The following is an 18,278-nucleotide window of genomic DNA, read 5'->3' on the forward strand; positions in this document are numbered from 1 at the left end:
CAGAATCCGTCTTTCCAGCTGGATTACGGCTGACGTCAACTTTCTACCGATGGATTGTGTCCCGAGCAGAGTTATTAAAAGAAAATATGAGGCTGTTTATGGGACATGTACCGATCCGAGATCCAGCAAAGAGTCGTAAAAATGCACTGTGCTAGCTACTAGTATTGGCTCCATTATAATCCACTTAAAGGGGAAGTTCATTCTGCAGAACGGATATGGGAGTGATAAATGGCCAGAAATCTGTATCTATAAATATAGGACCTTCCACAGGACATAAACTTCTCTCTATACACATTCACATACGGCCTCCTGGGGACAAGCCTCAACCCCGACACCAGCTTAAAAGGGAAGGTTTCCCCACTAATAACACTTATCCCTACTCTACAGGTCAAGGAAGAAGGGTCTTCTTCTAGTCACCTTTGTGAATGGTGGGGAATGGACCCCATGAATTATAGGATATCACAGATCATCAGCAGGAAACACCATTACCTGCCATTGATCTATATTCAATGGCGACAGTAGTCCACAATGTACCTATAGTTATCGTGTATATACCTGCCCGCTGTCATAGTCTCATATACATCGGACATGGGTCAGGTCATATACGGCATCACCAGCTTGGTGCCAGTACAGGGGGTGGTAAAGATTATAACTGCGGCTCATATCTGTGTGTGAGACGCCATCTGCAAGCAGTTACCCGCACATTTAGCAATCCTCGTACTCTGGGGAGCAGGTGTCCTCAGAATATGCGTTGCACTTACGTAAGTATAGCTTACATCTACCCCCTGCAGCTTAACCCTTCATTTCTAGATAGCAGCAGCTGTTCCTATGAACTAGACAGCGTCATAATGCACGAGGAGGAAGAGACAAAGCTTTGAGTGACGTGAAAACGTGGCGCGGCTGACGCAGGCAGCCATTGTATTGTGGTTAACCAGTGTAGAAATGAGCGATGGACGAGGCACGGGATGTGCACCCAGTGAGTCCTGGTCCAGCTGCCAGGGTGCAATGAACAAACCCATCCGATGAGCACCTTGAAACTTGGACCATGGTCTCTTGAGGCTGGCAAAAATGAAAGATGGGCATCGTGCATTCGCTTGTTTGGGGTTGTTCCACAGGCTCCATACAAGTAATGGGGAACACAGGTCTCATCCTAATATTACTGACAAGATAAAAGACCCTGAGACTTAAATCATGGCTTTGTAGTTGCTGCCTTCTATCATGTTGGTGCTGGCCGATGCAAGAGCCATGTTTACCCCCAGACTTGTCCTGCAATCTATAAAGGACTCAATGGACAATTCACACTGGTCCCTGTAGACGTGACAGGCAGGTTGGTTGTGATCATGTGCAACATATTGCTACTAGTACTTTACATGGAGCCGGGAAGTCCTGACGTGGGTAACCCCTGCTCCACCCATAGGGCCGAGGATGATGTGTTCCTCTGCATGCGGCGATGGATGCGGCGGAGCCTCAGCAGGTACAACATGATGGAGAGGACGACCACCAGGAAACACACCAGGAACAGGTAATGGTTGTAGACGAAGGAGGCTCCTCGCCAGTGCGGGTGGCTGCCACGAAACTGCTCCTGCTGGATGTCCCTGCAGGTGACAAGAGTACGAGCCATGATTTATCACATAAACATTCGTTATCCTATAAACTGCAAATGGAACTGGATATGTGGCTCCAGTCATTAGAGGAGTGGGGCCCCATTGATGTGGTTTGTGGGTGTTCTAGCAGTCAGACCTGCCCCAACTATCAGCATGCTATCCTTAGGATATGTGAAACCCTTGTTACCCAACACAGCAAACAGATTACAGGGGTTGTCCCGAGGTTAAAAAACAGGGCTTTTTTCTTCCAAAAACAGCGCCACACCTGACCATGGGCAGTTTGTGGTATTACAACTAAGCTCCATTCATTTCCATAGAGCTGAGCTGCAATACCAGCACAAACCATTTTTGGAAGAAAGCAGCCATGTTTTTCAACCTCAAAGGAGAACCCCTTTAAATGGGTTGTAGCAACGATTTAATTTATACACCAACTAGACTAACTGCTTGGACCCCCAGCCATCATGAGAACAGGGGTCTTGTTTTCACAGTGGAGCAACAGATCCTGCTGTTCCATTAGTATGGGAAAGTAACGAAATGACGAACACAGCCCTATGTTATCGCCAGCACTCTAATGGACAGTGAATGTGACTGCCGCAGATACCCAAGTGCTGTGTTCAGAAATTTCTGACTGCTCCCGCAAAACTACATGGAGCAGCGGAAAAACAAATCTCTTTCTGATGCTCAGTTGGTGAGAACAGGATCCCTGTACTCCAGATCACTGGGGGTCCTTTTATTTTGGCCCTCACGAATCAGCTTGTTATCACCAGTCCTGTGAATGAAGCATAACTTAAATAGTTGGTGCAGCCCCTTTATTGAACCTTAGTAAATATTTTACCTCAATGGCAGGAATCTAGTGCGGTATAATATTGCTCCGAGAGTCCACTGAACCTCCTTATCGTACACTTGCAGGACAGTTTTTAGGTTGCTGTAGTTGGAAGGGAAGGAGAAGCCTGTATGGAAAACCTCGTACATCCAGGCTGACTTGAAGCACTGGTACCTGTAATGAAGAGATTCATCTTGTCCACACTATAGATGTACTCGCCAATGTGTCACTGATGGAGGAAGTAGTCCCCATCAGAGACCACTGCAAGGGTTAAACAAGGATGATCCGTCTATGTGATACTCACTTCAGCCGGTGCAGGTCGGCATGTGACGCGTACAGCCCGCGGTCAAACCTTTCTTTGAGGGTGGACCACTTGGTGCCACAGTAATCCTGAGGGGGATAAAATAGATATTCATGCACAAAATATATATCATTATTAACCCTTCATTAGACATAGCTGTTATAGTTGTGTGGTCTCAGATGAATGACCGTAGCAGATGCCCCCCCCTTCCCAGACATGGCTCATCTCCTGGAAAGTAGCTACGGACTTGGGAAAAGCAGAAGTAATAACCAAGGAGACCTGATGAGATTTCAAGAGCCTGGACTGGTTCAGTGTCGGAGTCTGTTAAGCAAGTTATTAAATAAAAAAAATTATATATTTACTACTGTGCTGTTTTATTAGAAATTATTGCCAACAGCAACAAGAACCCTTTATCCTGTGTCCCTATGATAATACTTTCTGTAGGCACCCAGGCACCCCAGCACAGAGTTCACCAGACAGGACTTGAGGCCTCCTTCTACAGTCCGGGACATGCCATGCTAATCACATCCTTGGCTGCTTGGGACTACAGGAGGAGCAAGAAGGTGTGGACCGAGCCAGATTATCATGGGAGCTCCTCCTCTAGCCCCTGCAATTCACCCTGTTAAGGACACTCTGAAGGGAAACTACAATAAAATTCCGGATTTCTCCATGTTCTTTCTATTGTATTGGTGTCTTCAGGACACCGATACGATTGAAAGCTGTGACAGAGCAGGGAGCAATAAGTTACTGCTTATAAGTGTTGGCACTTTGCGGTAAATAAGTGTGTTTTTAGTTATCCCCCCATCATGTGGAGATACTTGCCAACTTTGTAAAATCCCTATAACAGAGGAAAACTGGATCCCAAATTGTCAAGTTTTGTATAAACAGGGAGTTTTCAAAAAATAGCCCCCCATGATCAACTGTTGATCATCTAGCCTAATGAAGAATTGATTAGGAGGCAGCAATGCCAGCAGTGTCAGTCATATTGCAATATTGAGATCTTTTGGTACATGTTCTTACTGATAACCTGCCCCTCATGTTGTGCTGCACCCACTAGTACGAGTACACCATGGAGTGCCTAATGGGCTTATACAATCTTATCAAAATCTGCATTGTGAGTTTAAGGAACACAACCATCAGGAATCTATTAAAATAGATCTGATAGTAGGTTCCCATTAATATCCTCCTATGCTACCCTAACCTCTCCGAAGAGCGGGAGCAAAGGTTACTCCACACCCCACTAACCTCTGCTGCTCCTCCTTGGACGGATATGTGACTATGTACGCGCCCAGGACTGAAGCTGGAGCTACTGTGCATGCACTGAGCTCCTGCAGCGGGCGGCACACCAGAGGCTACTTGGCATCGAGGGTAGGGAGGGACAGCAGTGGCTACTTGGCATCGAGGGTAGGGAGGGACAGCAGTGGCTACTTGGCATCGAGGGTAGGGAGGGACAGCAGTGGCTACTTGGCATCGAGGGTAGGGAGGGACAGCAGTGGCTACTTGGCATCGAGGGTAGGGAGGGACAGCAGTGGCTACTTGGCATCGAGGGTAGGGAGGGACAGCAGAGGTACTTGGGTACTACTCGCTCCACGGAGAGGCTACTCCACGCCCCAGAAACCCCACTGAAAAAATAGCATACAAGATAAACTTCAGATTAGGTAATAAATTGTAATCGTGTTAGGGAAGGATAGTTAAGGATATTAATGGGAACCTGCTATCAGATCTACCTTCATAGGTAGTTTTTTTTTTTATATGGTAGGTTTCCTATAAGATACTAATGTAGTTTAGTGAAAGTATTTGATAATATGCGGATCTGTAGTCCAGGTTTTTTTAAGCTTATAGGGTAACATTTTGTACATCATATGTGATGTGGAAAGTTTTGCATGTTGCCAAGTCGTTTTTCCCTTTACCTTTGCGGCCCGTAGGAAACGTGCAGAGTTGTAGTCGCCCCCCATACGCAGAACGTCCTCTGTGCAGTAGTAAAACTCGGAAAAGCCATAGAACTCGCTGTTGTCATAGGGCAGAGGGGGCTGGTAAACGCCATTTAGGGTTGTCTGAGTCTCATTGGACAAGTTCATTAGGGGCATGATGATCCGCCGGCAGAGATGAAAGTCACCGGTGCCACGTATGAAGAGGGTTTGCCCCCCTTGCTTAATTTTATCAGGGATGTCCACAGGAAGGCACGGGTCTAAGTATGGCACATCTTCAGTCAGCCCGACCTTCTTCCCTAGCAGTCTAAGACACAACACAGCAATCAGTATACAGTGTATGGCCATGACCTTCATGTATAGGAATCTAGTACAACACTGACCTGTTCTTTTCCATGGTGCTGGAGAAGATGTATTCCTCATACCTCTGTCTAGCGGCGTTACCCCCAAATCCTAGGAAAGTGGCCACGTAAACTCTGTACACGTGCTGAGTCTCGTGGGCATCGCAGCCAAGGTTGAACTCTGCCAGCAGGTTCTTAGCCATCTCTTCCTGTGGACGGATGGAAAGGTGGGAGAGATGTCAAATGGCAGCAAAGTGCAGACAGGACACGCAGAGCACATGGAAACACAGCGAGCGCGGGACACAGATGTCATGCAGACCATCCTTAGGATCAGTGTCTAGTACAGGAGCTCCATAATGCACAGATATTGCACATCCTCATTCCCTGCACCCCCTTACAACAAAGCACCAGCATTTTTTGCATCTTATATGTATAGGGGTCTCTGAATCTGTGATAATGCCCAATTCATACCTCCAGATTCGTGGGCTGATAATCCACTATATAGCTCCACCAAACCAGGGGGGACTGTGGCAGAAGTGCTCTGGGTGTCGTTAACAGAGCCCCTCCCAGAGTCTGTTACACTGTCTCGCCCCTCTCTACATCTCACTATATGCATTCCCTCAATGGGATGATGTAATGGGGATAGAAGCAAAATAAGAAGCCAAACAGAAGCAAAATAAAAAGTAAAGTATTACTGATAATGACCTGCTGAGAGGAGGCAAAGCTTACACTTTTAGGTACTTCATATGCGATCTGAGTGGAGACCCCACCCATGTCCAGAATGCCGGCTGTACGCTTGCGTAGTATGGCGTCCTTCTTATCGCTGCCGGGCACATTTACCTCTACCACCGCTTCATCCTCTGCAGGGACCAAAAGTTACAGGTAAAGAAAGAGAAAGGTAAGGGGCTTATGAGGTGGAAGGTATCCGCCCAATAATATTCTCACCATCGTCTAAGTGATCAAAGCGGCCGAGAACAAAATTGATGCCAATCCAGGCGTACACTCCTACAGAACCAAGCAGAAACGTGTGAGCCGGAATACAACAATATAAAATGTCTTTGGATGGACTTTTTTGGCACAGTGGGATCCTTACCTTCTTGCTTTCCTGAGATGACCTCAGCGTGGGAGTCAGAGAAGAGGAAGTCATAATGTACCGGGATATCTGTCCGTAAGTCTTCAAGTATCGCCTCCTGCTGACTAAAACAAACACGTGCATTAGGGATATGGGGGTCTACTGCCGTGTAAGATATTGGGTCTGTTGTGGTTGGAGGCAACACCTGGTGCCAGACGAAGCGTTAGATAAGAAGCCTGGGTTTATGGACGGCAGATATCTCACCTCTCAGTCAGGATGCGGAGTCCGGCGGTGCACAGAATATACAGGGGGGTCTCTTTGTGCTTTTCCCTGGGGATGTGGCTGGTGGCAAAGTTCAGCAAGGGAGCGATGTAGTCGCTGGCTTTCTCTGGGGTGGTGGCGAGCTCCGAAATACCTACAAGTAGACAATGGGTAAGTGACACGTACTGTATGTACAGTAGTTAGAACATCTTATTGCTACACACCATATTCCTAATGTAAAGTAACCACCAGCCAAAGTTTTACATCGCAATCACGTAATGTCTGACTTTTCCACGTGGCTCTGACTTACCACATATGATATTCCCAGTTACACAGTAGATACGGATCACTGGAAAGCCTTTCAGTATATATAGAAAGGCTCAGCCACGACATTTAGAGGGGAATTCCACTAATTCCGAGTTATCCCCTATCCAATGAATACCAGATTAATACCATGTTATGTTTCTGCTTACAAGTTTCTAGCCCCTGCGGCTGTCAATTGTAATTCATTAAAAACACATGGTAACTTATACGAAAGCGGAGAAAAATAGGTTAGAAATCCATGTAATGGGGGTTATATCCAGTGCACTGGAAGCTTGGGGCTTCATATATCGCTCACATTTCTGCTTAGGAATCTTATTAGAGCTGGCTCCCCTATAGCCTGGCCCTGGGCCTCTGCGGGGAAGATGGATGTGATGGCGGAGGAGGTGTGTGGTGCTCGGCACGCAGGGGCTAATGCACACAGCAGCTGTCAGAGGAATCACTGGACGTCCGAGTCATCCATGTGTCATGGCATTACTGCTACAGACTAGTATCCCAATAGATGGACTCATTGTTAATTCACCCCATGACATCAGGGGTTTCATCCGGAGAAGGGTCTTCCTTCCGACCCTTGTCTACACTCCCATATACCCACAGTCACTACACCAGGCAGATCCTTGACATTACAGAAAAGCTGAAGCACTGGAGATATGTATAGGGGTGTAAGAAACTCTGCAATGAAGGTCCATGGGTAATGGTAATGGGGCCTCCAGGGTCACCTGTCAGGGATGTGAAGGTTTGGGATTCCTCTCGGCTAGTAACAGGTATGTCTGGAATGTGCAGATAAGAGGACAGGATCCTCCCAGGGGGATTACTACCTATGGAGAGGATTTCTTCCCCCTCAAGATGGATAAGATGGCCTCGGTCAGTCCTCCAATGTGACTTCACCTAGTCACCAGTATAAACATTCCTCTATACTGTGTCACCCTTCTAAAACCAATAGGGCCTCACTCAGATGGCATACTGACCCATTGATTCCTATGCGTCTGTTCATACATACGGTTTTTTTTTTCACAGATGTGCAGACAGAGAAAAAAATTGCAGCATTATTATTTTTTTCTTACATGCGGAACACCGACCTCCATAGAAATCGATGGATCCGCAAAAGCAAAAAAAAAAACATGGCCGGCACACGCATGACATCTGTATACAGTCTGTTTTTTCTCAAATGTTTCTACATGATAAACAGGGCAGGGCAAAAATTAGATTAGAAACCCATGTGTTTTTTTTTTTTTTTTTTTTGCCGGATGTCATACGGACGTGAAAAAAACTGATACGGACATCAGCCGTCTGCATTTATTACAGATGTGCAGTGCACACATACATCTGAGAGAGCCCTAACAAGCTTCTGTATAATAGAGAGGTTCCAAGCACAAGACATGCGAATAACCTGCCCATCTATTGATGTCTTACGTCTAGACCTGACTGCATTGCTTACACATCTACAAGACGGCGGCTCTAATCACCGGTGAACCTTATATTTTCCATGTGCTCCCCTCCCCACATCTCATGTTACCCTGAGGGATGTATACAGATCATACAGACAGGACACAAGAACCGGTCCATGTATTAGGAACCAGTCATCACCAGCAGCACCGTAATGTGAGCAGCAGCGACACCTAGTGTTGTACTAGCAGTAGTGCAGCCATTATTAAAAGAATCACAAGGATCCGTTGTCTTATCCGGTCCTGACGGTGATAGAAAGTTATATATTGGATACAAGTCTATGAAACCGCTGGAGGAGGACATTTACAGCCAAAATAATGATGCAGCAGCGGTTACTGACCTCTGTACTTAAGGCACCAGTTTTAGACCCCTTGGCTGCCAGGCTCCTGAGGATATGCTAGCAGGTTTAAGCAATCAGAGTGGAAATGATAGTATATTATACGGTTTGTGTATTCAGCTCTGATGTAAATCTATTTGTCTCTATGGTGACAGGCTACATGCAAACCTTGTGTGCAGTCTGTCCTTGCAGTCTTGGGTTCTTATACTTCCGCTCCTTGCTAAAGCACAGACAGTAAATTCCAACAAAACTGCAGGACAGTCTACAACCATGGGGGATATAGGAGCTGTATACAAAAAGACGTGCAAGGAGGGTGTAAAGGAGGATAAACATGTCTGATCACTCTGGCGTCTAGAATAGCGATGTATGAATAAGGAATAGCTTTATGATGACCTCTATGGGGCTGGAGGAGACAGATCCTGAAGAGCCATAGAGGTGAATGGAGCATTGGCTGAGGACACAGTTGCTCTGTTCATGGGACAATCACCGTTTTCGAGTTTACTTAAGAACTTCAGCAGTTATTTCTTATCCATGATTGGGAGGGTTGGGGGCCTTGTACCCTCTCTGATCACCTATGGATCGCTTATCCTGTAGTTTTGGGTTCAGAACACTCCAGTCTAAGCTAATGAATTGAATAAAACATGGTGCAGGGCCTGAAGGGAGGAGCAGGACTGATTTTTACTGTATTCCTAGAACCTTCACGCTCTGCCCAAGATATAATTCAATGACTGGAGGGTTCCTTTAAATGACAAGGACCAGACCTCTGTGACGTGTAACCTGAGGTGTAGGTTTGAGCCGTATCTTCAATTCTGGGCACAGCGCCTGCATCATCTGCCAACTGAATTCTACCACCTACTCTTGTATCAATGGGAGGGGAATAAATAAGCGGAGGAGAATATCTTTATTTTTAGCCGTCTGTGTAGGACAAGCCTAATCACGAATAGTAGTGTGTACATGGGATGAGGTGCAGAAGTGGTTATTAGCAAGGGACCATTCTTCACGTAGATAGGTCCCTTAAAGGGAATCTACCATCTACACCATGATGCAGTCTCTGAGATATTCCCATTTTATTCTATAGGTTAATGAGACGGTTAGTGCTATTCCTCCCCGGACCATCTCCTCTCTACATTAGATAAGCAGAACTGTCTTGTGAGAAACATATGGGGGAAGGGGCAACACCAGAAGAAGAGGGGAGCAAGTACCAGAGCTACAGGAACAGCTACTGCCTCATTAGCATACAGGTCAAATTGTGAATATCTTGAAAATGGAATTTTAAAAAAACTGAAATAATAAAGATGTGTTGGAAATCACAAATCATTTCTCTACCACTTGCTGCCAGCAGATTAGATCCCTATAATCAATAATGCCATTAGTCACATTCTGTGGTGACACCTTACAAGTCCATATTTATAACCCAAAGACCAAGATAAAAATCTGATATAAAACATTTTCACACATTTCAATGTAGATATTTCACATCACGAAATAAAAACACTAAACAAGACACGTCACATGTGAACATAGTGATAAGAGCAGAAACCAACATCATGGAGAATCCAGTAGAACAGGATCTCCGGCCCCTTGTAACATACACACACAGAGCTCCCCAAGAGGTTACCATACCATGCAGGTTACATGATGACACCACTGATCTTTATTATAAATCCATGTACTTTTTCTATACCAGTCGACAGGACATTACAAGCTTCACGAGGAGTGGGACAGCAAGCAGAGATACTATCACTAAAGGGTTTTCTCCCTGGGATCAAGTCATCTCGACATCCAGACCCAATCCTGTCTGAACTGCTGCGGAACTTTACATTGCTAAATGATCAGATGATGATTGGGCTTAGGCTACATTCACACACATGTATGGCCGATATACGTCCCCCATACACTTCTATGGGCTCACAGCATCGTACGGGAGCGGTACGGGGCAGCACACGTGTGGCACAGTACCACTCCGTAGCCCGGGAAAAGATAGGACATGTCCTATCTTTTCCCGTATTACGGCGCCGTGGCCAATATGTTCCTATGGAGAGGGGCGGGGGTGAGCAGCACTCACCTCCTCCTCCTCTCCCCGCGTGCTGCCGTGTGCCCGCCGTGCTACGGTGCAGCGGGCAATGGCAGTGTGCATGTAGCCTTAGTGTTATGTGGATACCAACAAGTAAGGCTTATTTCACCAGCTCCTTCCAAGTCACCACCATTGGTCCCAAGTCTTCACATCATCAACCTGGGAGCTGGGACCTGGAGCTCAACTGGGAAGACTGGGAACAAAGGGAAGAAATCTATGGGAACGTGAGAAATGCAGACACTGCACAGATACGCAACAGCTATTCCACAAATACAGAACACAAACATGTCAGCCCTAGTAAGTTAGGACAAGCGGGTGACATAGTTTCCCAGCCTTCAGTAATTTTTTTGCCGTACACCCAGACCGTTTTTGTGGACGTACAACTACAAAAACACACCAGGGTCGGAACTTCTACTTATGGAGAGTTTGCCAATTAAGGCTGCTGTGTAGGCATGTGGAGACTTATAGCCATTGATGCTCCACTAGGGAGTTTTGGGAAAATATGCAAAGTTTTCCAGGATGGGATAAGGAAAACCAAACCTCTTTTAGCTACGTTAAAATCCTTTCACTCGGACAAACCAGTTCCCTACACTGAAGAGACCCAAACAGGTTGAAACAGCGCTGTCTACAGCTGAGAATCTGTTCCTTCTGGAATAGATATACTGGTTTGGTTTTAATCCCGTATCATGTCATTAGGCCTCTTGAAGGTCATGCATGGGGCGCTGGGGTCCTGGGCTCAAGTCCCATCCGGGTCAACATCTGCAAAGAGTGTTTGTGTGGGTTTCCTCTGGGTCCTCCAGTTTCCTTCCACACTCCAAAACATACTGGTAGGTTGATTAGAGACAGGGCCTGATTTGGCAAACTGTGTGCACTATATAAATAAAGGAATTATTATTATGCTTGATGTCAAGGTAGTTGCCTTGCAAGGTAGCTAAAAGAGCCATGGTTTTCCTTATCCCCTCCTGGAAAACTTTGCATATTTTCCCAAAACGACTCCATACATTCTTAGTGGGGAAAACCTCTGGCAAAAGATCCTTCATGTGTATATACCATATACCCCATACATTTGGATCAGTTGTACCACTTCTGTCATTACCTGGTTTGATCTTCATCACCACAGTCTTCCGGTTCTGGTCTCTCATCTGTTTTATATCCAGCAGGTCATGGGGATTACCATTATGCCGGGGCCAGCAGTATACAAATATCCGGGATCCGCTACTTCCACAGTCCACCACTATTCCATAGTTAATATTGGGGTTACCCGTGTCAGTGGCTTCCATATCTGTAACACGAGCCAGGTACCTGCAGGGCAAATATATACAGAGGTGTTTAGGTCGTGTAGTCACGGTCACTACTGCTACTTTATTTCTCACTGGAGAAGGAGGGTGATGTCTGACGTCATCTTTTAGGTAGTGAGTGTAGATTACATTACAGATACAAGATAACTCCTCATTGAGGTGGCTTACAGCCATTGCAATCTTTAGAGAGACAATATGACTACAACTATTTGGGAAAGTAGAAGCTTTAGGCACAAAAAGCAACTTGAGCATAAACCAGTTTTGCCTGGATGAGAATGAGCAGAACAATCCTCTCCTCGGGCGATCACTTTAGCATAATAATAGGCAGCTCACCTGTGGTAGTTTCGGTCTCGCTGTGATCGACTGTACTTCGTCCTGACCAGTAACAGAGAGTAGATGAGAAAGAAGAGGATGCCGGCTACAGCGCCGATAATCACCAGCTGCCGCAGAGTGGTATTCAGGGCACGGGGGCACCCACCAGGGGAGATGCTAAAGTGCCAGGAAGCGGGAAGGAGGCAGGAGATGCTGAGCCTGGAAACGAGAACAAAATACACATAGAGAAGCAGCCGACATCTGAGGACGGTCATTATAACTGAGGAATAAGGAGAGAAGCTTCTGCGGTCTGTGATGGGCATCTGCCCCACTCAGGTCATATTTTATGAATAACGAGAATGTGCCACCAGTACATACCTCATCTCATTGCCCCTGTGACCGCCTTTGATTACCCTTTGTTTTTACAGTGGGTGGTAGCCGCCCCATGAGTTGCACAAAACCAAAGGTCAACACCCCTCTGACTAATGTGAATCAATGACCATATAAACTTCCTAGGTATATATCTTTTGAACAGCAGAGACCAAATGGATGGGGAATTATCCATGTTATTTAGGATTTTGTTACTGATGACCTCTCCTCCATCAAGATCTACCGAGATCAGGACTTGCAGTGGTGGCAAATACAATGAGAACAGATTCACATTGTACACACATTATACAGCGCCATACACTATGTCTCGGCTCATCCAGGTTACTACGGCTCAAATCTTATTCACTTTTTTTTACATGTGACAGATGTCTATATACATCTATATGTGGCACCATCTGACCCGTTGTATAACTGAGCCTACATTAGTGTTTGGCAAGTACAACACTTCATGGTATCTACCAGCACAGACAAGATTGATGTTCACCTACTTAACATTGGGACGTTATATATTTATCTGCTTATCCTGCTCCATATAACATATGGTATAACCCCTGATGTAGCCATTATCTTGATGTGCACTGGCCATACTGTATCTGTAATGGTTTGACAGATGGTTATAGGTTGCTCTTGCTTATTATAATAAAAACTTATTGTACCATAACATCTGTGGAGCCGACACTGGATAGAGCAGTAGCCCAAAACTTTCCTAACTGCAGCCATAAAGTTAGGTGAAACTGGATACTCGGCCTAGTGATTGGTGAGGGTCCGAGCTATCAGATCTGCTTTATGTCACAACCTGTGTAATAAATATACCCCAAAGTGTACGTACACACACACACACACACACACGACTCCTTGGTTATTTTACTACAATAGCCATATCAGCTCTTCCAGAATTAACCTGTACCTTTCCCCTTGCATTTTCTTCTCCCTTATACACCCCACTGTCTTGTTACTCACCTGCCCATTTTGGACTTGTGTTGAGAGTGGGATCAATAACCACATTCACCCCATACTTGCTGCTTTGTTACCGAATTTCTTCTCCTGAAGTGTTCCCCATGTCTCCTACCTGCAGAGAAGAGACATGAAGGATTGTGGGTCACGGCTCATGAACAAAATTACATTCACACACAAGGTACATTAGAACATTTGTTAAGCTTATATTAATACAAGACAGAAAAAACCCTGTCCCGCTAAGAGTTGTACTCATCTGTTCTATCGCTGCAGAGTCCTTGGTGCATTATACATAGGCTCTCACTGCTGAAGAGAACTAAGATAGTGATCATGACATGTAAGAACCCGATATGGCTGGAGCAGCTGACAATCTAGTGTGTATGGATGCCTATAGGTGAGAACGGGAATGACTGGGGTCTGCTCTCGCGTATCGTCATGACTGGGGTCTGCTCTCGCGTATCGTCATGACTGGGGTCTGCTCTCGCGTATCGTCATGACTGGGGTCTGCTCTCGCGTATCGTCATGACTGGGGTCTGCTCTCGCGTATCGTCATGACTGGGGTCTGCTCTCGCGTATCGTCATGACTGGGGTCTGCTCTCGCGTATCGTCATGACTGGGGTCTGCTCTCGCGTATCGTCATGACTGGGGTCTGCTCTCGCGTATCGTCATGACTGGGGTCTGCTCTCGCGTATCGTCATGACTGGGGTCTGCTCTCGCGTATCGTCATGACTGGGGTCTGCTCTCGCGTATCGTCATGACTGGGGTCTGCTCTCGCGTATCGTCATGACTGGGGTCTGCTCTCGCGTATCGTCATGACTGGGGTCTGCTCTCGCGTATCGTCATGACTGGGGTCTGCTCTCGCGTATCGTCATGACTGGGGTCTGCTCTCGCGTATCGTCATGACTGGGGTCTGCTCTCGCGTATCGTCATGACTGGGGTCTGCTCTCGCGTATCGTCATGACTGGGGTCTGCTCTCGCGTATCGTCATGACTGGGGTCTGCTCTCGCGTATCGTCATGACTGGGGTCTGCTCTCGCGTATCGTCATGACTGGGGTCTGCTCTCGCGTATCGTCATGACTGGGGTCTGCTCTCGCGTATCGTCATGACTGGGGTCTGCTCTCGCGTATCGTCATGACTGGGGTCTGCTCTCGCGTATCGTCATGACTGGGGTCTGCTCTCGCGTATCGTCATGACTGGGGTCTGCTCTCGCGTATCGTCATGACTGGGGTCTGCTCTCGCGTATCGTCATGACTGGGGTCTGCTCTCGCGTATCGTCATGACTGGGGTCTGCTCTCGCGTATCGTCATGACTGGGGTCTGCTCTCGCGTATCGTCATGACTGGGGTCTGCTCTCGCGTATCGTCATGACTGGGGTCTGCTCTCGCGTATCGTCATGACTGGGGTCTGCTCTCGCGTATCGTCATGACTGGGGTCTGTTCTCGCGTATCGTCATGACTGGGGTCTGCTCTCGCGTATCGTCATGACTGGGGTCTGCTCTCGCGTATCGTCATGACTGGGGTCTGTTCTCGCGTATCGTCATGACTGGGGTCTGTTCTCGCGTATCGTCATGACTGGGGTCTGTTCTCGTGTATCGTCATGACTGGGGTCTGCTCTCGTGTATCGTCATGACTGGGGTCTGCTCTCGCGTATCGTCATGACTGGGGTCTGCTCTCGTGTTTTGTCCTACTGCTTGGATCCTCATATATCAGATAGTTATCTCCTATTCACAAGAAAGGGGAAACCAATCAAACTGGGAACAACCCGTTTAAATTCAGCCCGAAACACAACCAAATAAGGCATCATATAAAACACACAATGTTCTGCAATACAGAATTATCACAGTCATTTGTACAACAGATAAAGCCATCACATGTTCAGGCCTCTTTATCACAGGAAAATAATTCAAAAGGAATCAGCAAAAAGGAAATACTGCTCCAGAATTATTGCTTTTACAGTCACAATGTTTCCCCCAAATATATATATTTATTATGTATACAGTACAGCATATGTATAATTTATAGAATTTTTTGACATCATTGTAATTTAGAAAAAACCCTCACACAGCCATGAGGTCAATGATAAATAAAATAAATGTATTGAGCTCTGGGATTGGTTGACCATTTGGTAAGGGTCACTGGGGAGGGGGGTTGTTGTGTCAGCCAATGAGTGGCCTGGGGACAACAACGGAATGAAAGAGACATCACGTGTCTGAGGAGGCCACTCCTGGAATGGAGCTGGAGCAAGGTAAAGCTGCATGGACTACATCATGGGCGAGCACAGGGCCGCAAATCTGACAAAATATAGGACATGTTCTGCATTTTGGCAGATGTATTTACTCAGTCACAATGCGGTGACACATCATTACCAGGAGACATAGAAGTCGATAGGGACCATCATCTGGCCGCAAATTAGGAAATCTGATCACAGAGCTTGGAAAGGCCATGTGAATAAGCCCTTAGTATTGTATCCCCCCTATCCTGTCCATTAGGGGCTTTCCAAATTCATTATTGTTACAATACAAAGTTTCATTTTGTATAATACGGAAAAGCAGAAGATACACTGGGTGCGAGAAAACCCCAGCAGATGACACCACCTTCCATTGTATTCAATGACACTACCAAAATACTCTGTACATACGAGCTGCAGATTTCCTCTTTATTCCATAGGATTTAGACCTGATGGGGTGAAGATGTTTCATCATAAAATGTAACAGATTATATAACAGATTTGTTAGAGTCACATAATCAGTTACCATGTCATTATTATGGACCTTTTTTATTTCTTCGTCCTCAATTTCCCCAACATTTTTTCTGTACCTTGTCCCTTCCATGCCAGTGTCCCCCTAATTCATAAACCCAGGGGTCGACAAAACTTGGTAGGTTTTTTTTTATGTAGTCTACCAAAGAAATGTATAAAAATAATACAATCCAAGTCAAATATACAATCCATCCTGCAAAACACAAGCCCTCATAAAGCGGGGTTGTCTGCAGTTTTATGCAACCAAATATATTTGCAGTCACCGGATGCTCTCATCCTGGGATCACAGGGACAATGTAGACAGATAGATGAAGCAGATGCCAGAAACAATTCTGCAGAAAACTATGCACTCCTCTCATCCATCAGATTCCGCACAACACCGGGGGAAAGCTGGCACGGATGCAGGACACGTGCACAAAGCCGAAGGCTACTTCGAGAGGGAAAGGCCCCGCTGCCCAGGCCAGTTATGTCACATTCATCCTCTACATGGTCTAGTGATGGATCAACCCACCGATCCTGTAATACCTAGCTCGCCCACTATACAAAGAATGGTGCAGTGTCTGGTGTAAAGAAGAGAGACCGCAATGTTGTCTTGAGAAATCCATCTGAACCCAATCATTGTATGTTACTACCTGCACCCTGTGCACCCATCATCGGTTAGGACGCGTCTCCCTATTGACATCAATGTTTTGTGGGTTAGGCTCCAATACTAAGCAACCACCGGCCCCATCCTGAGGGTACATGGGGACCCAGTGATAGGATGTACAGAAGAGCTGCATAGTACACATGTAATGTGTCATGTCACCACATGGTTACACATACTGGGGGCTGAGAAGCTGAAGAGACAAGCGACATTGTGTCACCTGGGGCTGCTGCTAACCCTATATAGGAAGGTGACAGCATGTGACATGTCACCAGGAGCTGGAAGAGGACGGTGACAATGTCTACACATCATACATTTACCATACAGGACAGCACACATGTATGGCCTATGTACATGTACAACACAGGACTGTACACATGTATGACATAGGACTACACACAAGTCTATCATATCACATGTGACAATACACATGTATGACGTAGGACTACACACAAGTCTATCATATCACATGTGACAATACACATGTATGACGTAGGACTACACACAAGTCTATCATATCACATGTGACAATACACATGTATGACGTAGGACTACACACAAGTCTATCATATCACATGTGACAATACACATGTATGACATAGGACTACACACAAGTCTATCATATCACATGTGACAATACACATGTATGACATAGGACTACACACAAGTCTATCATATCACATGTGACAATACACATGTATGACATAGGACTACACACAAGTCTATCATATCACATGTGACAATACACATGTATGACACAGGGCAGTACAAATGTATGACTGTACAGATATCACATAGAGCTGTACACATGTATGACATAGGACTACCAGTGAGTATAGCATATCACATGTGACAATACACATGTATGACACATTACACAGGCCTGTACACACATGTATGTCATGGAGTATAACATATAACAGTACACATGTATGACACATTACACACACATATCGGACATATCACCCAGCCTCCCGGTCTGTGACATGACGGCCTCCCCCATTACTACCTGCTCCGTCCTGGTGCCCCCGGTGCTGTCAGCCTCCACCGCCGGGTGAAGGACACGTCACCGCGGTCAGGTAGACGTCTGTCCCCGGGGAGGGGTGAGGGAGAGGAGGTGTATCCGCTGCCGGCGGCCCGTCCTCCCTGCTACAGGCCCGGTAACCAGGCGACCCTAGCAACCGCAGCACACTTGACTCTCTGTCTCGCGAGATGACAGGCCGCGAGGAGACTTCCGTGTCCGCGGGCGCCATTTTTACAGTGGGCACGGTGCCCAATTCTGGCCTAAACGTTACACACAGAACAAAAGGGTGAACATGGACATATACGGTATTGTGAACAGTGCCTGCATTAATAGTCCTAGAGAGACATCCATTCACAGTACCAGATGCCCCTACAACCTCCAAACTTTTGTAGG

At 46.3% G+C, this 18,278-nt stretch overlaps 1 protein-coding gene across 2 annotated transcripts; it reads right to left on the reverse strand.

Annotated features, from left to right (window-relative positions):
- Positions 1 to 1,184: 1,184 nt before the first annotated feature.
- On the reverse strand, positions 1,185 to 18,060 carry ENTPD4 (ectonucleoside triphosphate diphosphohydrolase 4). Of its 2 annotated transcripts, none has more exons than XM_072149091.1 (13): positions 17,871 to 18,060; positions 13,469 to 13,577; positions 12,140 to 12,337; positions 11,605 to 11,810; positions 6,334 to 6,484; positions 6,091 to 6,194; positions 5,943 to 6,002; positions 5,727 to 5,857; positions 5,040 to 5,206; positions 4,639 to 4,963; positions 2,732 to 2,817; positions 2,440 to 2,601; positions 1,185 to 1,595 (listed from the first exon to the last, which is right to left on the reverse strand). In XM_072149091.1, exons 2-13 carry the CDS (start codon positions 13,474 to 13,476, stop codon positions 1,367 to 1,369), a joined length of 1,827 nt encoding a protein of 608 aa, XP_072005192.1. In that variant the 5' UTR covers positions 13,477 to 13,577; positions 17,871 to 18,060; the 3' UTR covers positions 1,185 to 1,366. The 2 variants fall into 2 exon arrangements, with proteins under 2 accessions (XP_072005192.1, XP_072005191.1); XM_072149090.1 differs by having other exon boundaries at positions 5,703 to 5,857.
- Positions 18,061 to 18,278: the final 218 nt, after the last annotated feature.

Source organism: Engystomops pustulosus, chromosome 4 (assembly GCF_040894005.1).
Source record: "Engystomops pustulosus chromosome 4, aEngPut4.maternal, whole genome shotgun sequence".
Classification (NCBI taxonomy): domain Eukaryota; kingdom Metazoa; phylum Chordata; class Amphibia; order Anura; family Leptodactylidae; genus Engystomops; species Engystomops pustulosus.